The following is a 27,916-nucleotide window of genomic DNA, read 5'->3' on the forward strand; positions in this document are numbered from 1 at the left end:
TATTATAAAGAAAGAATCGCATTTCTGGAAAGCATGAATTAAATTCCTATAAAGGGTTCTTGCAACCAATGTTTACTTAGTTGTTCAAATAAGTGATCAAGCCAATCCGGAGGTTGCAGCTTTCAATCCCAGCATGAACTCGTTTTTACTTTTTGAGAACGCTGCTATTGCAAATTGCAGCTATTAAATTATATTATTTATACTTTTAAAAATCAAACATTCAATGAAATTCGTCTTCGCGCCGTAATTTTATAAATATCTTTGTCGAATGAAAATTGTTTTGGACCAATATTTTCGTCAACATCCTGAAACCAATTAATTTCATCAAGTTTTAATTGCCCATTCAATATCATAACTAAGTAATTATGAGTCAATATTGTGTAAGTATGAAAAACGACCGACTAACAAATTAACTATAGTAATTTTTGTGGAAAATCATTTGGATAACAAAAAAAGCGGAAGCTTTCCAAAGTCGTTTTTCCAAATATTATATTTTTTTCGTGAGAAAATTACCATGCAACTAACAAAAAACATAAACGGAAGAGTGGGCCTCCGGATACGCAGGCACTTAACGAGTAATTCTGCTCTGTCGAGAATGCAAAAGCATTTTAATAGCGATTTGCTCTGCGGTCGTGGCGACATTATCGTGACCATCCAGTAAAGTTCCAGCGGCGGAAATCATTAATTCATTATGGAAACTCTTTGGGGTGAAGGGAGTGGGAGGCCCAGTGGGAGAGAAGTAAATTGTATGGAGGAGGTTTAATAGGGCGTGCGGTAGCGGTGGGTGGCCGATTAAAGAGTTGGGAGGGATTTTGTGGAGAGGGGCCGAAGGGACCTGGCTACATTCGCCAACTACGAAACTCCGCCTCTTAAGCCAGGATTGAGGGTGGGATAAAATTATGCGGCTATTAATATGCGCACAGAAATGGGGGGGGATTGTTACGCGTTTTCTCGTTGTTTTCATTCACTTAGTCAGGAGCGATCAGGGAATTTATCCCATACAAGCCATCCCCTGGAAGTTAGTTTGCGATGAAGCATATCTGTGTCGTAAGTTTTCATCTGATAATAGATATTACGAGGTTTAGTACAATGAATTGAACACATTTTCCACACCTTAGAAATATATGTGGATTCCTTCAATATTCTGTTATGTTTCATTGATTCGACGTCGGTGATTGCAGAAATTCCTAATCAGCCTTCTTGCTCTTCTATAAGAATCTCTCTAAGTTCCATACTTAAATACTGGCTGGCGGGATTACCTTACATCTTTTGCAATTTAACTAGTTACCCATGGCAAATATTATATACCAATTTTACTGCCTTAGCATAATTTTTGAGCATTCCTATCCGACAATTTGGTGCGTAATCGGGGTTCGGGGTCTGAGGTTGCAAATAAAAACAAGAACTTATGTCATTGTCCTTAAGAGACGTTTATTGGTTTATTTTAATGAACCTACAACCTTATGTAAATATCATCGCTAAAAAAAATAGTTTCACACTTATGGCACACTGCAGGCATCCATTCCAAATAAAATGAAATGCCGTTATCACAAGATGAATTTTGTCAATCGCGTGAAACGAATTGCGCTTGGCGGTATTCGGAAAGCGAATGTTGTCGAATGAGGAGAATACGGTCAGCTGATCAGGACTTCGGCTTAAAACTGTCTTTCAGAATCATTTGCGCGACATAGGCGTTAACGTGAAGCCAAAATTAGTTGCTATGATCTTAGTATTAAGTCACGCTCGCATAGGTGATTATGTAGGAACAACCGCATTGAAAAGGATTTCTTTCAACTACAATTACATAATTCGGAATAACATCCACCTATCACAGAATAAAATAAATGAGCTATATAAAACGTCTTTATTTATTTTAACCTTAGTTTCGGAAAACAATTACACACTGTGTACATGTATTCTTGCAAATATACGATATTATATTCTATCACCTCGCTCGTATATTCTATCACCTATCAAGATTCTTTTCCCTGAAACCACATTTGTCAATAACATGAAAATTCCTATCTTATATGAAATATTAAGGTTATTTTCAGATTTACTCTAATTACAGATGTTCTTGTTATTTATGAAAATGATTCAATTGCTTCCAACTGTGCGAACTGACAAAGTGTATATTTTCATTCTTCATCATCATAATTGAAATTGCCACTCCCTTTCATGCTTTAATCAAAACAATTTATTAAAATAATATTGAGGGAAACTCAATCACCAAATTGCGAGCAGCTTTGTACACAGATCAAATACCGCATTGGCGAATAATAATCACCCAAGAATCACTTATGGGGCCTGGATGTCTGCGTAGATGTGTTAAACGCGTCATTGGTTTCTAATTGAGGGATAGAACTATAAAAGCGATGTTGATTGTAAAAGAAAAAAATTATTTACTTTTAACACGACAAGTAATTTACGCACTCACTGAATTAGTGAACCATCATCACCTAGAAATCACTTGCAACCGCGATGTAAACCCTAGTATTCTAATGAAGTCATTTTTTTGTAATTTTAAATACTGATGAATCGAATGATTATCATCGAATCGTACGTATTATCATGTAATAATCATTTCCATGTTGCCACTGACTGAATAATAACATTAAAAATGTACCCCTATAAAATTTCAATGATCATCTCTCTAACAATCTAGAAAATGAAAAAATTCTTCGCTTCACCACTTGCGTAGAAATTTTTTGAGCAAATTACAGTGAGCCTAATACAATTGAGCGTGTAAAGCATTGGTTTGAAATAGAATGGCCAGCAATAAAACGTATCAACCTAAGTGTAATCATGTGAAAGAATATTAGAGCTAGACAATTACCTATTATTGTTCATTGCTAAAAACATTCGTTCAGTCGAAGAGAAGAAGTATAAGTATCGTATTTCTTGTTACCGAGTGAAGCATACTACATACTAGTGTAATCTTTGTTTTAAATTACGAATGAGGAAAAGCGAATTAATATCCATTGATTACATTGTGACCGCAGTTGTTCTATATATTATATTAAAAATCGTATTATATTGTTCATTTTTCTAGAATTCATTTATTTAAATTAAGTTCTATTACTTACTTAAGTGATAAAAACTTAAAAGTAATCGTCTGCGGTCGAAGTAAGGAAGATAATCTCCAAGTAATATTTAAGAAATACGAACTTAAACAAGTGGAAGAGTTTTTCAATATGACAAAAGATTCACTGGTGACGAAAGAAATAAGAAAGATATAGTAAATATAGTAGGAATGGGTAAGAAGGCCTATCGCACGAAATAATAAGGAATCAATTAGATAGAATTTATATCCAGTCTATTTTTCTACGAATACAAAATTTCGACGATAAGAGCAGCAGATAAAAGATGATTAGAGACGATAGAAATGTGGTGCCAAAGAAGTATGCCATAAATAAAAAGGATGAAGTGGCAAATGTAGAAATACTTCAGAGAGTAATTGATTAGAGAATCCAGCGCAGGGGACTTAATAGAAGGAGAGGGAAATTGACTGGACACATCCTGAAGGACGATAGTTTATTGAATGTTATGTTTGAAGGGACCATGGGGGGGAAAAATCACAGTTGAAGGCCTAGGATAACTATAAGGAGCAGGTAATGGAATATGTCGGTAGAAGAATCTATGAGAGAAAAAATATATTGGCAGAGAACAGAACAAAAGAGAGCTACTACAAGCCAACCCTCGGATTAATAATCGTGCTGATAAAGTAGTCAAACATTTAAAAGTACCATTTGGGATGAGCAAAACGTATTGCCTCACCAAAGACAAGGACATTAATGCGTCATTGCTCTATGTACACTTGTAATCTAATAAATAAGAAATATTAATTTAGTGATGCCGTTATTCCCATTTAATAATCATAAAAGTTATCTCCTCGTCACAATTTTCTATGTTATGTCTAGGTATTTCCAATATTACAAGGTATACTCGTTCAACTTTTGCTCAGAAGCTGGGCAAAAAATAAAATTATAATTTACATTAAACTATTTTCAGAATTTTATATAAAATCACACCCCTAAGTCAAATTTGTGTTCATGTTCTTATTTGCATAAGAAATTGATTAGACCATTACCTAAGAATTTCAGCTTTTTCTATGCTCTTAATTATTATTAGATGTTTCTTACAAGGAGGTCACGATTATGATTTCGATAAATTGAAGCGCATATAGAATAGATTTCATTAATACAGATATTTATGTTTGGAAAGCAAGTCAAAGGGAACTATTTTTTTCAGAACTTTCCATAAGATATCCATCAACTTGGAGCTATATTTCCATTTTGAGAAAAATCCGTAGTTTTTAACAATTAGGAAAAAATGAAGTCAGTTAGAGGGCTTTATTTGGTTGATAAGTTCATCTATAACTCGTATTCTTGAAGAGCATTGAAATACCCACAGCAAGTAGATATACCAAGTAGACTCATATTTAAATTTTCATCATTGAAAGAATTATATTTCGTCATATTAGAGTATTTCAATGGCAGCTCAACTGCTTAGTTTGGAAAAACTTAACACTATCATAATCCTATCTATCAAAAAGCACGGCAGGAGCTTGTTATAATATTTTCTGCCAGAATTAGTAGCTCAAAGTATTTAGATGTATGATTTTGATACTCTTAGGCCTCCACGTCATATATCCAGCTTTTTTATTTCTGGTCCCTTTCTGGATTTTCATAGTCCAAGACTTTTAATTGCCTGCCAAATATCTCTACGATTTAATTAAATGCAGAAACAATAATTATCGTTCCAATTTTTAAAAAGTAGTTGCTGAAAAGTATCCTTCAAATGTATGTATTTATATGTAAATTGACCATTTATCAAGTTTATTTGGTCAATATTATTCCTTTTCCCTAAGATTAGTTAGTGGAATCAGGAAGGAATATGAATATAAATTTTGTGTTTTATAGGTAAAACTTTGATGGCAATTTTATTACCAGAAAATTATTAAGAAGTGATTTGTTATTCCAGTTGTAGACAAGTGTTTGGTTGAATTAAGGTAAAGGTATGATATTAAAGTTAGGGATTTCATTATAAATGTAAATGTATCAGTAAATGGGTTAATTGAGGGGTTTTAATTATTTATGCACAGTTCACAAATAAAGTGAAAGCCACTTGCCTTCAGAAGTATACTTATTTCTCGCTTAGATCACGGGTATTATTATGAAAGTCACGAGCCAATGTCATCTCATACCCTTCGTAATGTTGTCATATGTTGCTTACCTTTGAAATTTCTAGGAAAAATACATAATTTGGCATCTTCCTATACTGATACTCTTTCATGCCCGTTCAATTTCTGGCCGATGATTCGGTACTCCACCCAATAAATAGTTTTAGCTGGCTCCGTCAAAAGTGAGTAGTTTGGAAGTTCGTATAAAAATGTTGTGATTTTTTGTTGAAATGTCTGAACGAAGCGAAAATACTTGTTCCTGCCGACTAATCCGTCGATCATGAAAAATTTGGCTTCCATATCATCGCGATCAACCGAGAGATCGATTTGGACAGGCGAGGGTAGTGCTTTCCACGTACTAATTTCCACAGCGCGTATGCAATTCGCACAATCGATCGGAGCCTCGAGGATGTAGTCAATTATCCCATACCGCCGAACCCATCCCACCAATATCTAGGTTCTATATGATCACATGACTTGAATGATTTGTTCGAATATCCATCGCACGAATTTGAACTCTAAACCCTTTGGTCAACCCACGCACGCTCTAAACCACTGTATTACCCTGCCACTCGTAAATATTAGGTTCATATTTACTCATGTCTCTTACAAGTCGTTTCAATCCGGAAATCCTTTTTTACCTTATTGGTTTTAGACAAAGATAGCACAACACATCCTTCTAAATTTTAAAAGAAGAAGTGTGAAACGTGGGGAATTATTTCCACGAGTGCTGAGCCAGAAAGAAAAGTCTCAACATTCCAAGTTCTTAAGTTGATGATGAACTAAATTCATAAGTACTGTAGTATTAACATGACTAAGATAATTCCTGTCCTTGCTGCAGTATTTCAACGGAATTCTTGGCTGTTGTGCAATAAACAAATCGAGTATTCCCGTTATTAACGATATTTTTATGCGTGAATTTTAAAATATCCCAGAGTGATAATGAACCTTGATCAAATTACGTAGGAGCAAGCAACCAACGAAATATTTAGCAGATCAAGACATCTCCCTCGGGTGATTTGGATTGCCACATTTTTTTCCTCAAAAACGAGTTATTTTTATCCTCTTCGTGGATTATTCCGTTCAGCCGACGGAAAAATCTCCATGCTGGGGTTTAAAATCCGTGCATGCGCCCTTGTCCGTTTTCTCTCCCCATGCCCGCATGTTGGCAACAGACATAGCTTTTTAATTAAAGTGGAAACGCTAACCGTCGTTAGCGTGTTCACGGTGAGCCTATTCAATCATGCCTTTATACTCATCCTCTGCCGAACTCCATTCCCAAATGTTTAGAGGGGCGTCTCGATGGGCAGTGGCACGTTCATGGAATTAAGCCTCTTTTTTTCTCCCCGTGCTCTCATTTTCCCCTTTCATTCGCCGAGCACGAAATTCCATTGGCTGGCTGATCATGAAAAGAGCTGGGCATGCCGGAGAGCGAATTTATTGCTTGCGGGCGTCTATTCTCCCCTGTTTTGAACCCATTCTCTCGTCCACTCTCTTTTCTGCTTTCTCTCTCTTCCTCGTTCCTATCCACCCCGTCTCATTTTCTCCCTGCTCCTTCTGCCACCTCCCCCCGCTCTTCACTCCTTCCAACTTTCGTTCGATTCCATCTCACCTCAGAGAGCGCGCTGTGCATAACCCACAGAGTTGACCCGTTACGCGATCCCTATTGAAGAGGGCGAGTTCGAAGACCCAGCGGAGAGGTTGGGAAAGGGGAATAGGAAGAGAGGGTTGCCATTGCGAGGCCTGCAAAGTTGCAGCGGAGATGGAGAAAATGAGGCGGGGGATGAGATCTGAAAGGGGTGAGTGAGACTATGATGGCTGGGGATGGTGATGGTTGCAGATGGTGGGGATATGTGGGGTGGGTATGAGAGGAAGGGGATATTGGAGGGGAGAGTGGACTGACGGAAGGGAGGAAATTGATGAGAAGGGGAAGTTCTTCGTCTGAAGTGGTCTCCGAGGGAGGGTGATGGAAATGGGTTGGTTTTGGGGTCCGGATGGGGCAAGTGAGAATGGAGGGAGTCAATGCGCAGTACCGGAGATCGGAGAAGAGGAGCGGTGTCAGACGGGGTTCGGTTCGGAGAGATTCTCTTGTGACTACATCTTTTTTTCCACATCAAACAGATTCTAATGTCAGACAGGCGGGAATCGATAAGCGACGACGAGAGATAGGATTTCATGGGAAGAGCGCGGATCGTGGTCAGTTTTCACCTGCATGGTCAGTTTTTACCTGCATGGTCAGTTTTTACCTGCTTGGTCAGTTTTCACATTTTATGACGGTATTGGTTCAAGAAGCCAAAACATGATCACGAGAAAATCCCCCCATTTGGTTGGTTCATAAATCAAACCTGAATTCATAATTCCATCGAGTTCAATTTCGATGAAAAATTTAAGTTTTTCAAAAAAATTTAAGTTCGTTCAAAAAAACACATTTCCTTCATTGATATGATCAAAAATTAATATCATTTACCTCTCCAATACCTTGCATGACATGATTTACTCTATTTTAAAGCACTTGACATAGGCATTACTCACACTATAACTCCAATGGAGAAACTGAGTTCCTATTGGTAAATGGACAATTTCAGTATAAGCATATGGGCTTATAGAAGCTGAAAGATAAATGGAAAACTAAACCTTTGCCATTGATCATTACAATTAAAAAATCAAAAAAAGCGCCGCCATATAACTTAATTTACTCTGGTAATTGTTTCTCTTCCGAATAAATTGAGAATGTAATAAAGCATTATGAATTTTGCTAACAATGGATAATGTTTCAAATACTTTTTAAATATAAAATAAAAATCGATGAAACAATCATTTAATAGGCTAACAACCCCACACATGCCAAAAGTTAGGTTTTTGTGCACATAAATATCTAATAATACATTGTATGGATAAAAAGTATCTGGGACAATTTTTTCCTGATGTGATTGTACGTCGCAGCGGGCTCGCACAGCGCCGGCTCGGAGGTGGGAGGTTTGACCTTCAATATGCTTCATGCGCCAATCTCCTGCGAGCGTTCATTGTGCTAGATCATGTTTTAGGCCCCTCTCGAGTCAATCGGTGCAAGCGCAAAATGCAGCGAACGATTGAACTGCGGCGCGCCATCAAATTTTGCGTTGGACTGAGAAAATCGGGTACTGAGACTTTGGGCATGATTTCCCAAATTTTTACGGATATGGAACTGCAATTTATGAGTGGCACAAGCTCATCAAAGATGAATGAGAGATTGTGAACCTCCGGATGGCCGTCGCGGTCAAGGACCAACCGGTAAAGATTTAATAATTTACTACACATCAAATTGTTAAACTTGCTAATTTATGAGAAGATAATCACAATGACATAAAATAATTAGTATTTTCCAATTAAACTTATGTAGAAAGAAAGTACTTAGATTTCGCTTTGAAATTCTTTCAACAATTATTTCCCAAAAAATCCCTTAATAAAAAACGAACCACTTGGTTTGATTTCGAAATTATAATAATGAATTCCTGAATATTATGATGAATTTTTCACTGTGCAAAATAATTTTAAGGGATTGTAATAAAACGTAAAATTTTGTGTAAATATAGCCGTTTCATACATTGAGTACTAGAAACGAAATATTGGAATGAAAATCTAATTTGATAGATGAAAAACAAACAACGCCTTCCAATACTAACATACTTTTAACTGTACACGTATGTATTGCAAATTGCCTGTATTCACGGGGCTTGCTAGTTTCATCGAGAGAATCGCCTATAACTATAATGATTAATGATTTAGAACTATAGAAATTTTACGCAAATCAATGCATATAACTGAATAAGGTGTAACAGAAGAAAGTGTATTCAGCATGGTTCACAAAGTAAGACCCCTTAAAAAACCAAACTGCTTTTTCCAGAAAGGAACAAGAAATTCACAAATTTCTAATTCGTGTTGGTTGTGAACGAAAATTGACAGGAATGAAATTGGGCAGTCGAGGGAAAGAATTGACAAATATTCCATTGTTTGGTAGTATGATTCCTTATTTTTAAGCACTAATCCCTACATGTGGGCAATTGAAGTATTTTACATTAGCATGGCAATTTGATATTTCAGGAGGAGAAATATTTCATTATAATTTTCAAATTGAGTGGAATAAAAAGAGCAGAGTTCCTTAGGTCTTTTACCACGTGTTTGAACGATGCTGAGAATATAAACCTAGATGAAATATGATTTTTTTGTAAAGTGAGTCTGATCGTAGGAGAGAACTCATAGTATTAAATATAGATAGGAAAATGGTCGAAGGAAGAATTGGGCAGGGAGTGAAAATAATTACAAATAACAGATTGTGATTGTAAAAGAAACATACAAATGGTTAAAAAAGTGAGGTGGCATTGTGGGAAGTTGCGTAATGTTCTGTCTAACTTCCGCAAAATGGGAGTGAATAGGAGAGGGATAATAAATAAATTGTACGTGAAAAGAATAGAGAGAAGAGAACCGAGACAGAGTGGGCAAAGAGAGAGCCATCAATGTGTGCAAAAATATAAAAACAATCAAAGATGGGGCTACGAGAACGTACGCAAAAGGAAACTTTCCAACACATTTATAGCTCATAATTCATAGCGATTGACATGAAATTAAACTTAATTTACCGGATAAAGGGAATTTTAGAATGACCAATTAGTGTGATGCATTGATAATTCATTCATGCAATTAACTTCTACTTTTGAGAGAACTTTGTTTTTCCAATGAGTATACCGTATGCTTTGTATATGTTTGTGAAATGTAGGCACAATTGACGCAAAACAAGAATATTTATCAGCTAAATGACTGAACAGCTAAGTCTAAAAAACATTATGGTTCATTTGTGAAATTTCTCCAAAACTCATATAATGTACATCATTGTATGCATGCATTTGATTTTTATTTATAAAGATATCACGTATATTATATATACAATTAATGTTTGCTAAAACATACATATGTTAATATTTTACGAATTCCAGCAAAATGTTACATTTTTGCGTATCGATACCCGAAACTGGATTCAGTTCCGTAACTTAGAGGAATTGGCAACAGTGTCACCAATTGTTAGTTGATCCTGACAGAAATCCATAACGTTTGGAGCATACCGGTATTATAAATTATAAAGCGTTATACTAATCATATGAAATGCACATAAGTAGGAGAAAATTAAAATGGGAAATTGTTAAAACATAGGATAATTGAAAAATTATTGAAAATTGAGAAGAAGAAAGCCATTAAAAAAGAACGAATGGGAGAGGTTTTGGGAAACGTATGAAAAAGAAGGTTGAAGGGAATAAGTAAGAAAGATGGATTAGAAATTAATTTAGGATAGGAAATATGCGAGGCAGAAAAAGGTGAGAGCTTGGATGATGGATGAGAGGAAAAATCTGTCGGCGAAAGAGTCAATCAGGTTAACTTAGAAGGCTATCAAAACTTCTTTTAAAGTATTACCTTTTTTGCCTATTTTTTGCTTCTTTTGGCACATAAAAAGACTTGTATTGCCTCAGTAGATTAATAGTGAATGAAATATTTTCTTCACCCTTACCAGTCATTAAATATCAATCGAGTATTTTGCTCCTTGTATCCTTTTCGAGAAAAATAACTTATCAATATAAACTCATTCATTACCTATAGGAAGGTTACGGATAAATTTTTCTTTATAGCTGCCTTGTTAAAATCTTATCGTACTAAAATTTATGGCAGAGTAAAATTTAAGTCATTGGAACTTAATATTCCCTTCGCTTGCAAATATTTCATAGCAAAACTGCCTAATGAAGAAGCTTTACAGAGGCAATGTGGCCAACTATAAATCGAGGATAAAATTCCTAATGGACCATTTCTCAACTTTACCGACCAATTTAAAAAAGTCCCTGAAAACAGTATGTTGTGTATAACGTATATCTTGTGATATGTGGACCTTTGAGTTGTCGGAACCATTTATTTCCGTTGGACAGCAGTGCATAAGTAAACTAAAATAAATAATTAGTTAACTTTTACTGTTGAGAAATGAATACAGGTGGGAATAGTTAATTTTTTTAAAGAGGTGAAAAAATGGTGAGGAAAATGGCAGGTTTTGCGGGGTTAAATATCAAGTATACAACAAATGGAATAGTAAGTATACATAAGCTAATTTAAAAAAGACCACAAGAAAGGGAAAACAAGGAAAAGGATGAGGGATACAGGGGAAGGCGTGAGAGAAAAGGGGAAAATAAGAATATTTAGTGAGTGAGGGGTGAGAGGCAGAAGGCAAAGGAGGGAACGACGTTGATGGGAAGGAGGAAGGCAAGAGAAGTAAAGATGGAGAAGAGGGGTGGGTAAGGCGGGGGAAGGGGAAGAGAGGAGGATAAGAGGAGGGAAGTGAGGGGAAGAGAGAGAGTGGGGGAGAGAGAGCAGCTAGTGGAGAGAGGATTTGGTCCAAGATTGATTTTCTCTCTCCCGCTCCGACTTCCCGGCCTTCCTATGATGCCCCCAACCTCTTCCCTTCTCCTCTTACCCCTTCCCGCCCACTTCCCCTCCTCTCGCCCTAAATCACCCCCTGTTCTCCTCCAAACTTCCCCGCCTCCCCTGCCCACCCAACTCCACGAGTCTCCACTTCGCGGCCCTCTTCGCAGCGGCGTCGCCTCCTCTCTCTCTCTATCTCTTGCCCACCACCCTCTCCTTCCCTAACCACTTTTCGTTCAATCCACCAGCAGTGGCGGTGGTGGAGGCCCCTTCAGTTCTCTTTCCCCCCGAAACCCACACACCCAGACCTCTCCCCCATTCTCCCTCGCATCTTTTTTCTTCCCAGTCCCCACCCTCTCCCACCCATCTTCTCCCCATCCCCCTCTAACTGCTATCCCCACCACGCACCGTTCTTCTATGCTTCTTTCCCCCCCCTTTTTTTCTCTCTCTCAGCCCGACGGAGCAATTATATTTTTCCGTCGCGTTTCCACGGAACCCACTTTGTTCCTCGGTCCCATAATCTGAATTTCTACACGCCCTCTCTCTTTCACGGAGGAGAAGGGGCGGCGACGAATACTTGTTTTTTTTTTGGACCAACAAACGCAAGGACCGCTGTCGGGGCCTTTGACGTCGAATTTTCGAGTTCGAGACCTCGTGAGAGGTATAGGTATGTGCCACCCTCCTCGCCCCGCGGGGTGAGAGTAGTGGGGTGGCTCGACTTGCGCTTTATAATGGGTCGTTGATGCAACAAAGTTCACCACTTCCGCATCATAGTCTTTCTCTTGTGTCCCATAATCTTGTTTTTTCTTCTTCGGCCTTGCGTATCTCCCTTACCTTTCCCATTTTGTCGGTTGGTAACTTGCGCCTGTTCGTGTCACGTTCGCGACATTTGGGGATACATTCAGTTGGTTCACTGACGTAGAATGGCCAGAAGCAGATCCTGATCCTCCTTGATCTTATCTCTCCCATGTCAAAACCGCCAGCTCTTCTGTTGTAAATATTAAAAAAATCCGTTGGTGTTCACCAGGGGACAGATGCACTGGCGATTTGGCGATTCTCGGGATGACTTATTACGAATATTTTCCAAAAGATTAGTTGCTAAATGGTTACACTCTTCCACTGCTGATAATGATTTTTTGTGATCATCGTTTCCGCGTTACTTCATCATCTTCCGGTGAAATTATAATTAATAGTGGAATATTGTAATCATTTATCTACTAATCTATCATAGTCACCTCCCAAAACACCAAGCCTGAATCGACATAAGAGATTTTTGAAATTGACATCATGATTTCATTTAACTATTCTTATTATTATAAATGTGGACCAATGGTGGCCATTGACGAGGCATCTAATTAATCTTATTCCCTTTGCCTGTACACCTATGGTGCGAGTCAGAATCAGTATTCAGACTTAATATTAAGGAAGAATAAAACTGGCCAAAATGTAATGTCAATTTCTCTCCGGGTTCACCCAAGCGTTCTAGTTAACGGATGGACGACGTCTATTTTCTCACGACTTCGCATCTTTCATGTCCGTCACGGGAAATAATCTTTGTCACGGTACTAAGGGATGGAGGGGGCTAAATCTCTCGTTTCGCCATACTTAGCTTAATGAGATTCGCCGAGAAGAGGAGTACACGGGAAGCCGATTTGCTTTCTTTTTCGTCTTGGTCAGGTCCACTCACTTCTCAAGGACCTAATTTCGCGATGCCCCAGTTCCGCTTAGTTTCGCGCCTTTCCGCTCGCGTCTCCCATTTTCCCTCCTGTCCGTAATACCTACTTGAGTATCGATCAGTTTGGAGACCAAGTCGATCCTGACCGCTACTCTCTCCACCTTTCCCCTTATGCATACGGGGACGTTTTACGCGGCGGTCCCCTCGCGGACGGGCACCGCGTCGAAAAATTTGACACCTGGAGAGACAACGCGAGACATGTCTCCCCAACTTCCCCCTCCCCGGAACGGATTTTTTACTCGACGTCTCATTCGCGCGTCCCCACACCCATGACGGACGCGATTCCGCTCGCCGAAAGAGGAGAGGAGTGGGCGACTCCACGAAGGGGTCCAGCAGGAAGATCCTTCCTCGTGACATCGGAGCAAGCCAGCTTCCCAGTGGAACGGCCGTATCACACATCGAACCGCTCCGACTAGTAGTGACCACTCGCAGAGACAGCTTGCCCCCGGTCGAAGTCACTGGGGAAAAAAGAGACAAGAAAATGATAAATTAACCCATTCGGATCAACAGACGCCGCTCGATGCCGTCGTCGTTCCTCGCGCAAGTGTGAAGATCGCGTACCATCGCCGATGGGAGGCAGTCAGGCGGGCAGTCGGCTCACTTTAAACCCTCCCCACTTTGCCCGCCGCAGGGGAGACGGAGAGAGGGAGAGACGAGGCGGAGGAAGCACGCAAACAGGAACGAGCAGGAGAAACGAGGGGAGGTAGAATAAAAGAGAAAAAACACACACTGTCGGTCCCTAGCTACGGCAGACTTCGGCACCGGTTAATTCCATCTCTGCAAGTCAGCCATTCTCGCGAAGCTCCTTCCAGTCCCCGCATTCCGCGCCGCAAAACCCTCCATTTCATTTTCCATCTCTCTCACCTCTTTCATCGCCCTCCACCACGAAACATCCCTCCCCCCCCCGTCTGCCCTCTCTATCCCCCTCTTAACCCACTCTGAATGTTTTTCCGTCCTCTTCGGCCGAAGATCATTATCGGATACACCCGGAAATCGACCCCAACCCTTTCCCAACTCAACCCCCCTCCACCCTTTACCCTTTTCCGAAAAAAACCACCCCCTGCTCTCAAGAAATCTCCCCGTAAACACAAATTCTTTCTCGATCATCCTCTCCCTCTGTTATCCCCCCCATTCTATCTATACTGCTTCGTCCAAGCTCCCGCTCCTCCCCACCCTCTACTTTTTTCTCCCTCTCCGTCAACTGACGAGTATCCATCCATCCACTCAACCCTCCTCCCCCCTACCAGCGTATTTTATCTCATTTACTCTTCTACCTCCCCTTCTCGCCTCTCGCCAACCCTCTCATTTACTCGCCCATCATCTTCCCACTCTTCCATTCTCCCCTTTTCAACCCCCGTCGGCCCATTCTCTTCCCACTCCTTCCTAACCTCCAAAGTCCTCTCTCTCTCCTCCATCTCATTCCAGAACCCTCGCGCACCAATTTGTGTCTTTCCATCTTATCCCTCTCACTTCCACCCACAGAATTTCCCATTCCTTCCTCCCTCTCCGTTTTCTCACGCTCTTCATCTTTCCCTTCTCACTCCTGCTCCTCGGGGAATATCCGAGAATCTTCGGTTCTACTTCTTCCCGTTCCTATCTTTCGACCACTCTAATCCTTATATCTTGGTATCTAGAGCATTTCTCTTTCTTTACCACACACACAACTTCACAGACTCCTCTCCTTTCCGTATATGGCGTGTATATTTCCCTTCACCCTTCCTTTCCCGTCTCTTTTCCCGACCTCTATAATTTTCCGTTTCTCTCCTCTTTTCTCAGTTTCCTCCTCCCTCCCCATAAACATCTTCTGCCTTTTCCTTCCCCTACGTTCTTCCTCGAGTATACTTCCTTTCCCCCCCACCCTCATAATTTTCCTTACGAATCCTCTTTTTTCTTCTCTCTTTTTCGATCCCACATCCCCCGCCCTTTTATACAGACACTCACTCTCCGTCTCCACCCACCGCTCACGGCGTCCTCCTCTCTTTCTCCTCCCTCTCTCTCTCTCTACTCTTACTCTTGCCATTCTGCCGGGCTCTCATTCACTTCTCCCACGTGGCCGTACCTCTTTCCGAACCTAAACTGATCCTCCTCTCTCTCCCCCACTCTCTCTCTACCTTCCTCCACTCTTCCCCATTTCCTCTCCACTCCCTACCCACCACCCGTCGCTCGTCTCACCCCCCATCCATCCTCACCGGCGCGCACAACCCCTCTCCCTCCCTCTCCCACTGCTCCCTCGGCACACGACCCTGCGCTCTAGTAGTAGTACACGGATCCTCTCTCTCCCTCCATACCTCTCCCTCCTCCTCCCACCCTACCCGCCCCATAAAAACCCTTCCTTCCCTCTCCAGCCAGCTGGTTATATAGGATAGGGCGCTCCGCCGCCTCCCCTACCTCCCCAGCTGCCCCTGCCCCTGCAGCCCTCCCCTCCCATCCCCTCCAAAACCCTTTAACCCCTTTCTCTCCCCTCCCTCCCCCATTGCTCCCCAACCGTGCTCTCCCACCCACCCCATATCCCGACCAATTCCACAATTTCCACCGGAGAGCGAGGAAGGAGGCGAGAGGCGCTTCCTCGCCCTCTCCCTCACGCCCCTCTCCTCTCCCCCGATCCTCACTATCTCTCTCCCTCTCTCTCCACTACGCTCCTTCCACTTCTTATATATAGTTATATATATACGCACGTACATATCTATCCCCCCTCCCTTCCCCTCTTCCTTCCCCCCTCCCAACTCTCCCCTACCCCTAAACCCGCCCACCTTGCCTACCCGAAAATCCTCTCCCCAAACACATCCACGTTATGATTCCTTGCTACAGATGCCGGAAGAAAGGTGAGTCTCTAACGCGCTCTCCTCGATCACTTTTCCGAGGCGGTTTGAAACGCCGTGGGAACGGGAGCGGGCTTGATTGTTGTGTTGATCGCGCTGTGGAAGCATGGAAACGTTATTGTTGCATGAGCGATTCTACCTCCTTTTGTTTGGTTTGCGCGTTGCGGGGTGGTGGCGGGGCTAAGAGGGATGCACGTTTCTCTTGTTTTCTTTGTGTCTCTTCTTCTGCAGTGTTTCATTTTTTATCTCTCCTCCTTCACACTTTCCTCTGCGAGCACACTTCATATTTTTTGAGTCCGAGTGGATTCCGCTTTACAACTCTCTCAAGCACGGAATTTCATATTTTTCTATTCGGGTGTGCCGTCTGTCGTGTTGCCTTTCCCCGCGTAGCACGTGTAACGTGTTAATGCATCATTCTCTCGCGATTTTATACGTCGATAGCCACGCTGAATACCGACGTCCGTCGTTCACTCTCGTTGTAGTTCATCGCTTTTGCACCTGGATTGCGTGTTGTGTGTTTCCAAGCCTCATCGTCCCATAGTTTACCTTCCACGGCTAATATCACTCAAAAGCCGGTCTTCGTGGTCGCACCACATGCTTCGATACGGCAAGAGCCGGGGGGTGCTCCCTCTCGTTGACCTCATGGGTCAGGTCATGACCTACCACCCAATTTCTCCTCGGCAGCGCTCCGCTCCGACGCCGAAATTCGTGCCCTCAGGGTCGGTTTGCCTTTAAAAGGATTCTTCCAACGGCTCTCACGATTGCAGTAGAGTTTTTTTCCATTGTATTCGATCATCCGAAAAGAAGAAAGTATTTTTTGTTCCAGAGTTCAGAGTGATTGGCTGAGTGCTGACATATCCGACGTGTGAGTCTACCGACCGCATCACACGGTCACCCTCCCGAAACCTCACTAATCAAAAAAAAGCGAACAACCGACGGGACATGTGACGCTGGCCTTTACCACGACGCTGATACATCTCTCTGGCTCTTGTCTCCGCTGATCATGTAAAAATTCTCTCCTCCCCCGCATTCTCTCTCCCTGTGCCAACCCCGCGAGTTCACTCACTCGTTACACTCGATCTCTTCCGCCTCGGACACATTCGTTCATTATTCTCTTCTTCTCGCTCACGTGGAAAGAGTGGACCGACTCCGACTTTGGTCACTCCTTTCCCGTCTTCGTCAATTTTTCCTTTTTTTCGCCGAATCCCACAACCGGAGTCCGTAACGAGGATACGTATGCTCATATTTTTCCTAATATAAAAATAAAACGCGGCGAAGGGAACGAAATCACCGCAGCCAACCGGTCAACCCCGAAGCCCTCCCACTTCCAAACACGAGAACACATTTTCACATTCTCCGGTACAGACACACAACCAATCACAGGCAAGAGCACGTACACGTAAGCAAGAACACACACGCGCTGATGCACACGCACACACGGGAGCACGAACGAGGAGAAACACGCCCTCTTTTTTTCACCCCACATTTCCGTTCCTCCTCCTTCGCCTCCACACTCCTCCCCCACATACCTACTCCCAAACCCTCCCCCGTCCCGCTCCCACCAGTCCCTCCTTCTCTCTCGCCCCTCCGGCCTCGTTGCTCCTCCCGGGCTGCACCATCCCGCACACACACACTAATGCACACTCGAACAGAGGGCGCGTGTGGGTCTTGTGTGTCCGCGTTCACCGCCCCTCACCCCTCTTCATCCAAGGGCCTCTCCACCTCCTCCTTTTCCATATCCATCCCTCCCCCATCTATCCTCCCCCCGCTCCCTTCCCCTGTCGCCATGCCGCACCCCGTATAACGCCGGCACAGGAGGAGCAGGACCACACCCACCAGGCGCAGAATCGTGCGTATGCGATGGGAGCGGTTATAGAGAGGGCTGGAGGGACGGAGGGAAGAGAGATAGGAGGACCACTGCAACTGGAATCCCCAGTTTTTGCTCAAAACTCTTTCCCCACTTGTGCGCTCTCTCCCTCCCCGCGCGCTCCCGACCCCCCCTCCTCTCCCCTCTCGCCTACCCCCTCCACCTCTTTCACTACCCCTGCCCCCTTCCGCCCGCGTGAGAATCCATCCCGCCCTCCTTATCCTTCACTCCCCCCTGCCGACATCCTCCCCCCCCTCTCCCGCCGCCGCACCCCCCCTTCTTTCCCGTCCGCTTGTGCGCTCGACGAAACATTGTACATCTCGATCTCGTCCCCATCCTTTCTCCCTCCCTCTCTCTCTAATATTTTCCATTCCTTGCTCACCTCTCTCGTCCCGATCGCCCCGGAAGAAGAAGAGAAGGGAAGGTTGGAGAAATCGCCGAGCCTATTTTACCAAAGGCAGACCGACCTCGCGGACTTCCTTCCCCCACCCCGATTCCTCTTCCCTTCCTTCCTTCCTTCCTCCTCCTCGTGGAGAAGGGAGGGGCCCCACGCCCTGATCCGCTCAGTGTCGCTCGGCCAAGAAGCTCGTACGCACACACAACTTCACTCATTCACCCATCCACCCACCCACACTCTCACACTTGCTCGCGTGCGAGACGCAACTGATAGGGGACCCTCCCGAGATCGCTCCGGGGTTGTCCGCGACAAAAAAGACGCACAACACTCGCATCGGGCCCTTCGCCCCTGGACCGGACACCTCGATTCCCTTCTGTTGACCTTTCGCCGTCAGGAGATGCGCGTAGAAGTCGTTCAGCAGGCCAAGAGAAAGGCAGCAGCCTCTCACCTCCAACAGACACGCACGCACGGTGGCCACGCATCGGGAGAAAAAACTCCGCCCTATACCCCGGCCCCCCTTTGGGCGTTCCGGTGAGGGCGGGGGGAGGGGCCCGGGGAAGGCTATGATCAGGGTCTCCCTTTCCCCTTGTTGTGCTCCCTCTCCCCCGAAACGTTTCTCACCCAAAATCTGTCCCCTCGGAGATCCCTTCTCGGGCACGACACGCGATCGGAGGGATAAGAGGGCGGATTCCAACCACCCTTCCGCCACCTCTTCTCCTTCGTTTTCCACTTCCTCCACCATCGCTACTGGTGTATTGATAGAAGGTTTCCTTACCCTGCCACTTGCCGCCGTCCCACCTTTTCCGTTTCTTCTACTTTTCGAGCGGGCGGAGAGGGAGGGAGGAAAATTTCCGCGCCAGGAAAGGGAAGAAGTCCGTCCGTATGCGTGTGTGGTGTTGTTGATCGCCGACGTGTGTGTGTATCTGTTTGTGTTTGTTTGCGTGTTCAAGGCGCGCATACTTGTGCTCGTTCGCTCATTCTTCCTTCGCTTGTTTTCTTGCCGAAGTCCGTGCTGCCCGCCCGCCGAGTGTCCACACTTTCAGCGGAGCGGGAGACCCGTGGTTCTCTCCTGAGTATCCCGCCTCTTCAAAGCAATTGTTTCTCTCCCAGCCTCCCCCCTTTCGGAGCTCATGTTTTTTTTCCTTTTGAATTTTATTCGTGAGTTTGCTAGTTTCCTCGGAATCCATGAGGAGGAATGGTTCAGCAGCGATGACCGAAAATGTTGTCAGGAGTCGAGGGTTGGTAGAGAAGGTATGGAGGGGAGAGAAAGAAGGGGGATTGTGAATGGGGAGGAGGGTAGACGGGAGGGGAGGAGAAGGTTTTTAGGAAGCAGAGGGATGGGTGGCGTGAGTTGTGATTTACGGCGACGGTTGGAGTTTTTGGGGGAAAGCGAATTTAGAGGGTGGAGCGGGGATATGGGACGAGGAAGATTAATGTGGAACTGAAGGGATGAAGCGCGAGGATAAATGACGAGGAAAAGGGTTTGTAAGGAACACGAAAGGTTTACCCTTAAATAATTGGGTCGTACCTTTGATTTCTTTGTTTTCGAATAAAATTAATCCTGGGATAATTACATTCAGTATCAAATTTAAATTCGTTAGATTCAGATGCGAGCTAAGCTAACTAAAGGAAAAGTATATGATGAGAATATTCATCTAAATAAATTGCAAATTATTTTGTTGTCTATGCTCTTTCGTTCTCATAAGATTTGTATATATTGTTCATAAGCTTTAGCAAAAAACAGGAGAGCAAGAAATGTCATATTTGTGTACATAAATTGACATTTTTAGTTTGCTTTCATTATTTGTCTCTAGTTGATTGTTGCGAAACATGCATAGGCGATTGAAAATGAACCAGTGTATCGTGAAGCAATAGCTTAGTGTTAGAATGCTCTGCATCGCCCTAATGCTGCATAAATTAGGCAACTGCGAGTATATTAGATATCTAGCGCTGTCACCTTGTATCCATTTGAATTCAATAGTGAAATATGTTCAATTGATCAAATTGGAACAATTATTACCATTAAATCTCTAATTGTCAGTATGCACACAATGGTAGTTCATTTTTAAATTCTGTATCAAAATCTGGTGTTTTTTTTTGACAAAGCATGATGTACAGAAAACAATTTCTTTAGTAGTGAACAATATAACATGTGTATTACTTGCGGCTCCAAAAACTTCCATAGCAAAACCAGATAGAATGCTTTCTATGTTAGGGTTTACAAAGTTATAGTAAATGTTTTCTCACTAATTAGCTTATTTTTAGCATAATTTAAGGGAAGGGGGTTCCATATCGCAAATGAAATACCTGAAGTATTGCTCAATAGTAACAAATATTAGTTTTATAGATTGGTAAAATATTTTCCAGTGTAAATGATCAAATATGAGATGTTTTCTAATACTTAGTTCTATGTAGAACATGAATGGATACATGTATAGATACATATAGAAAATTTAATTGTCTTTGTATTGAAAATGATGTACATTTGGTTTTAATTTGTAAAAAATTCTGAGCACAACAAAATATAATGTAAATACATGTACAAAAATTCTCACAAGAATGTTTGATCTCAAGCTTACCATTTAACATTTTGCTCTTACTATTTGTCAGTTTGTCTTCTGTGTGATTCCAATCTTAGTGCAAGTTGACAATTTTTCAAATTTCAAACAATATGTGACAAGATTGAACGAAATTGTGTTTGTCAAAACTCGCTGCTGTTACACAAGCCAACCCCCTTTCCTTCTGGTGCATAAACTTTGCATTTGGCATAATATCATTGGACATGATGAACAGCATAGAGATAAATAATATAAAGAAGACTACTTCAAGATACTGAAGGCTGTGTAAGTAGTGGATGTAACCTATTGATATTAAGCAACAAATTGAAATACTTTTAATTAAATTCAGATATTTTTTCTATGTCCTTTCATTTCCCAAGTGAAAAAGTTAATAATTTTTCTGTCCATAACTACTTCAAATTTATCAATAGGTGCTACACTTAGTACTTGCTTAAAATAATACTTAAGCGCTTATTATTAAAATTATTATCTTAAAATTTCCAAAAAAAGGTCTATTTTATTCAGAAAAACCTCCATGAAAATTCTCATTGTGTCCACATTGCGATTCACTCAAATATTCAATATTGCTATGAGTCCAACTATTGGTACTACAGTTTATTGGGCCCAGGTTCGAATCCCGGTAGCATCAAATATTTTTCAGTGGTATCTCGATCCCAACTTGAGGTGCTTTGTGGAGGGCACTTCAAGTGAGTACGCCATCTGTCAGATGGGAGGAAAAGCTGCGGACCCCTTGGCACCTTTCCATAAGAGTAGGCTAATGCCAACGCCAGGTTTCTCTACACTCTTCATCCTTTCATGTCCAACCCTAATGGCGCAAATTACCTTAGCTGTCTGTTGCCTCCCCTAAATACTTATGCATTCAGTATTGGTTGGTCATTTTCCCTCCAACACTTAATCAATCCCCATAAAATTTCATAAACAAGGTAAAACTGAGACATTCCAGAAAAATCCAAACAGTCCGCAACCAGGACCCTCGGTCCAGCAGCTGGGCCTTCTATGAATTATGACACTATATGGATTAATTATGTTGTTAGGGCAGCAGCTTCAAGCACTAACCATAAATGACTGTTTAATTGAAGATAGGTCAGTGCTTGCAATACAAATTAACCATAAAAATTCATTTTAAAGTAGATTTCATACCAGGCTTAAATAGCTTAAGTGGAGTGCCATGGTATTGTATGCATAGATTACAAGGTATGTTGTTATACATATATATTTAGTGATGCCCAAGTCTGGAAAATCTGACTCTTGACAGGCATTTTTATTTCAATTACTTGCAGGTGTAAGAATTGGAGAAGAAGAAGCTGCACGACAGACGAGGCCTAGAGTGGCAGCTGTTGCAAGGTAAGGCAATCATTTCAATGAAAAATGTTCATTATAAAATTAAATTGGTTGTTTCAACTTAAAAGCACTCTTTAAAAGCTGGAACTATATATTCATAAATCAATTCTCCTTGAAAGAAGCCACATTACTCATATCTGTGGCCATATTTCACTTTGATAAAATCATGATTCATTGGACAAGTTTCAAATTAATTTTTTTCTTACTTTTATGACTATGGTGCAGTCACGAATCTGCCGTGTACTTGGACCCAAAATCAAATCAATGGTCTCATAATAGTCGCCTTGTGGTCACCACTGCAACAGCTACTTCACCAACTGGTACAACCCAGTCAGTGCAGTCTACGCAGACATGTGCTCCCACAGTCACCAGAAGTGCAGAAGTTACAAAGGGTGGACAGGCAGTGATAGTGTCTCACCCTCAACCTCAGTGTTCGACAGAGGAAGGGCAACCTGATCCTGCAAGGCAGCAAGGAAGCCATATCTCACACCCACCACCTCTACCCCCACAGCATGTGACCCCATCCATGGGGAGCCTTACAATGACACCTCCACCACACTGGTTTTACGACAGCAGAGTTCTGAGTCAATCTACCCTAGAGAGGCTGGATCCAGCGGCATCAACATCATCCCCTCGAGCACCACAAAGAGTGCCTCACGAGAATGGGGTTTGTTTTCTCTCATTTATATATATATATATATACTCAATTATATATTTATACACACACGCTGTTATTTCTCAATTATATATATATATATATATATATATATATATATATATATATATATATATATATATATATATATATATATATATATATATATATATATATACATATACACACACACTGTTTATACTTTTGAGAAAATGCCACAATGCACTCTTAACCTAGGCCAAACATGAATTGTAAAGTGATTGAGTTCAAAATGCAAGTTACCATATTAGGTGTCACTTTGTGAAATTTTCTGATATTGATTATAATAGAGTGAACAACTCAGCAAATTTGCACCGAGTATTTTCAACTCAACAGATATTAGTTTTTATCAACTTGTTTCATTATCTAGTTCAAAATGACACCCCACTATTTTCACATATTTAGAGCTGCTCAATACAGAGAAGGGTAATTTGGTTAACGCTGCTTCTTATTTTAGCCTTGTACCATAGCCATGATATAATTTACGTATTGTAATTCAGTAGCTAACAAAAACTCAAACACCAGATTTAGCAAATAAATCTAACCCATACATCCTTATTGATAATCTTTCCTAGGGCCATAACTGGGGAGGATTGGGGTAGAGTATGCACCATTGATATATATCGATGGGGGTCACCAAAATGGCAAGATGTTTTTGTAAATTTTGTTATTTATCAAATATTATTTGGCACTTACAATAATACACAAAAAACAACAATGGGAGAACCTAAATCCATCTTTGTCCCAGATGGAGCAGATCCTAGTTGCAGCCCTGATCTTTCCTTAGACATCAATATAGGATTTGTTTCCAAAAAGATGCAGCGATAAGATACTTGAACCAAATATCACATTTTTGCACCAAAGTAACTGACAAAATTTTAAGTTACAAATATGTGTGATTATCTTCCTTGCAGGTGACTGTATGGTCTGGTATGGGATGTGATCCATCGGGTAGGCGTCGCCCATTAAGTCAACCCTCCTGCTTTGGACCATGCAACCGCCACCACAATGTACAGGTTATGCATTCTCAGCCCCCTTCACAGTTTCAGCAACAGCATTACCACCCTAACATGCAAGGGGGACATAGTATTCAGACCAGCAGCCACCAGCAGCAAATGCACCATCCCCATGCTCATCACCACATAGTCATGTCACTTCCGCAACACCAGCAAGAATCATCAGGGGAACCAAACCATTCATCACAGCAACCACAGCAAAATCACCAACACCAAGTGCACTTGCCAGAAATTCCTGAATTTTGCCACAGTGGAAGTCAATATGCATCCAGTGGTGGTAGGTGTTATGATTTTCTTTTTGAAAATATCCATGAAGTATTAAATATCATTCAGGAAAAATTCAGAGCAGGAATTAAATGCTGGCACCAAGGAATTGTTCTAATCCCAATTATATTGGTAGTTGAGATCACATGAGAACTAATATGAATACTTGATCATGCAAGAAACACGGAGGAAATTGTTCTTTCAGCACAAATTTAATTATCACAGTAGTAGAAATAATTAGAGACAGTAATTCAACTATCATTTACCAAATGAAGTACTTTGCAAACAAAATCAAATCATAATATTTCCCTTAATGTATGGGGACTAGAGTATCCCATCATATGCTCCTGTGGTTGCTTGCAATGTTAGAGGTATTTAGATGTAACAGTTGCTTCACAAAGGAGATCAAGGTAATTGCCTGTTAATGTAAAATTTCCTTTACCTGTTGTGCACTCAATCATAAGGATCTTAGCTGGTATTTCATTTTTAGTGACAATAAAAATATCACCAATATAATTGAAAATACTTGATGAATACATATTATGATATTAAATAGAAGAAGAATTCCAATTCTTGGGATTCTAACACTGAGGAGAAAAACTGTATTTTGAACATGCTACCGGTAAATCAAGTCCTATGCTCTCCATGGAGTCTAAAACTTACAGAGAGGATTCTAGAAAGAACAATTAGTACTTCTAGGAAGTTACTTTTGATTTAATAACCTTATTCCTGTTAAAATTAGGATGTTCAATGCAAATTTAATATACATATATTAATGCTGAATAACCTATGAAAGAATATTAAAATTAAAAAGAAACATAAAAACTTAAAAAAATAAAAATCCAAACCAGAAGGCTTGGGTTCAATTCCGGTTGATACCCCTGGGCACCTTCAGCTTTACTCAAGCTGTTGACTGTATGATTTTGTGTACCAGATCTTCCTGTAAACTACAAACGACACGGGGTAAGGAACTGGCCCACCCACCTTGATGTGTGAACTTTAGACACCATTGGGCTAATTACTGGATGAACTCTACCTTCACCTCTCAAACCAATCTTTTCAATACAAACTGTAATAAAGGAAAAGGCTATTTTACATAAGAATTGCCCTCATGTGGCAGCAACATCCAAGTTCTTTTTGGAGATCTCCTTTAATAATTTACTTAATTTTCATAAATAAAACTGGAGTAATTGTAAAATTTCATCTCACCCATTGTTCTTAATAATGCATAAAATATGCTTTGATTGAAGTTATACATGTAAACTTCATAAATAATGTTAAAACGCCATCTCTTACCATAAGTATGAGATTTTCTGTATCTCAAAACTCTACGAGATAAATTTCTCAGTATTCAAGATAGGTACTGCACATGAAATACTGATGTTTAGTTATGGTAAAATTAGTGCAAATGCTTTTTTAATAGCTTTGTTACATACATCTATCTTGACATTATGACATATCATGATAAAACTCAGAATATAGACCTTGATCTAGCTTTGACTATAAACTTAACCCCTGGGTAAAAGTCCACCAAAAATAATTTCCACTAAAATATTCTATGATTTTGTCACTTGGCATTTTATTTTAATTGTCATTTTAAAAATAACAGTATTAAGAAATGTTTGGGCTTATTTTACATTATCTTCTTAAACATGATGAGCATGTTTTCCCCCCAAAAAAATTAGAGTCTAGATCTGACCATGACAAAACCAAGGTTTAACACCCTAACACTTGTAAAGCATAAACCTTGTCATTTTCCTTTTCCTTCCATAGACATTTCATTGTTCCCTTTAAGAATTACCAATTTATGGTGGGATTATTGCTTTACCCATTAATCATACTCCTACTGTTGTGTATATGCATTACTTGGGTTGTTTCATCATCTTTTATTAGAACATTAACATTATGTATGAGAATTTTTTGAAGGGTTCAAAGCTGCTCGTGAGACTGTTGAATACAGATAATTCATTACTCCTTGAGAATTATAACATAACACAGAAACACCTTACATATTACAACATAATTCTCTCTTCTTCATCTCCCTCTCCTGCTCCATTGCTAGAGTCCTACCATTCCTTGTCATCTACTCTTGCAAAACCAAGCAGTGTGTTGCGAAGATGTTGAATATTGATAGAATTAGATCACTTGAAATCAACAAAACTTATTATAACTAATTTTATTTTGTATTTCTCTCTTTCCAGTGCTAGATGAAGTGAGTGGAGCAAGACAGTATGATGTCGTAGGAGGAGAGGGCCTGGGAGGAGCAGAAGGAGCAAATGGGGCAGAAACAGCAGCATTAAAAACCAGGAGTCTGCCAGCCTGGGTGCGGTCAAGATCCCGCCCTCTCTCCACAGAGGATGATCTTGCAGAACTTTATGCCAAGGTGCATTGCTAAAAGCAATATATAGTACATCTCTGCCAAATAAATTATGATTGATAAAATTAGTATTATGATGCTGAATAACTTAAGATGGCTTACAATCATTGTTTAATCGATGAAACGAGCATGCATTAAGTACAAATATGGTATTTGAAAGACTATAACATAAAATAGAGGGAGGGAAACCGGATGTTACTTTACCCAAATATTTGTCATGACCATATTAAGTGATACTACAAAGAAGTCATTTTGTTTTCAGAATTTACAAGGAAAGTAAATGATAGGCAACCTGTGATGCTTCCACGGGGAAGAAAAACTCTGAGATTTTTAAAATATGTAGAGGACATCCCATATAAAAAGATCGGTTAATGAGCTGAAACATATTTCTGTAGGAAAAAGCACAAAAATAAGATTTCGCCTAGCCTTGAGCTTCTTTGACATTTCCTTGATCAAACTTGGCTTTGATCTTCCCAATACATTTCACTCCTTTTCTGAAGTTGATGAGAAAAGGATGAAATCTGATGATGGCTCATCTTAAGTTTCTTCCTGGGCCTCAGAATAGGCAAACGTTTATCCTAAATACCATTCCTGGCATTAATTCTACTTGTTCCAGATGGGTTGTTCTTCATCCTTCTATGTCAAGGCATTTCTAAGGGATTAACTAATACTTCCCACAACATTGCTGTAATATCTTGGTTTGGCTCACTTACTGGAATATACATTAGGATTTTGAGTATTTTTCTTGTGGGTGATCTCCACTAGCACAGAAGCCAGATTTTAGCTATTAATAAGTGAAAAGTTATGAGAAAACTGTGCTAATGTATTGTTGTCCAGTTTAGATTGGAGGGATTAGGATTCCACTTACTTGCCCAATCTCACAGGCTTGCATCTCACCTTAAGCAATTATGTGTTGCTAAACTCTGGTATTTCAGAGCCCAGAAAAACCTGTATTGGTCCAAAATAGGGAGAATAAGCTTCAAGCAGGATAGCTACATAGCTAGCATAGCTAGTGTACTTGGTATTATATTTTATAATGTATTTTTTCAGTTATGCTTGTGTTAGCACAATTCCCAGTTTATGCTAGTAAAGTGAGTCAAATTGTGGAAATGCTTTCAACCTATACTTTAAAATTCTCATTTGCAAATTTAACAATTACTTTCAAGTAATGGAGCAGATGAGGAAATGTACTTTTTGATTTATACCTATGGCT

General features: G+C 40.9%; 1 protein-coding gene across 1 annotated transcript in view; it reads left to right on the forward strand.

Annotated features, from left to right (window-relative positions):
* The window catches only part of LOC139697529 (uncharacterized), a 98,851-nt gene that overhangs the window by 68,661 nt on the left and 2,274 nt on the right, over positions 1–27,916 (forward strand). Inside the window, exons 4-7 of the mRNA XM_071596261.1 lie at positions 22,292–22,355; positions 22,578–23,019; positions 23,961–24,339; positions 26,528–26,709. Of these exons, the coding sequence (XP_071452362.1) occupies positions 22,292–22,355; positions 22,578–23,019; positions 23,961–24,339; positions 26,528–26,709 (1,067 nt within the window). The remainder of the gene's footprint in view (positions 1–22,291; positions 22,356–22,577; positions 23,020–23,960; positions 24,340–26,527; positions 26,710–27,916) is intronic.

Source organism: Hetaerina americana, unplaced genomic scaffold (assembly GCF_022747635.1).
Source record: "Hetaerina americana unplaced genomic scaffold, ioHetAmer1.1.p SCAF_1, whole genome shotgun sequence".
Taxonomy (NCBI): Eukaryota; Metazoa; Arthropoda; class Insecta; order Odonata; family Calopterygidae; genus Hetaerina; species Hetaerina americana.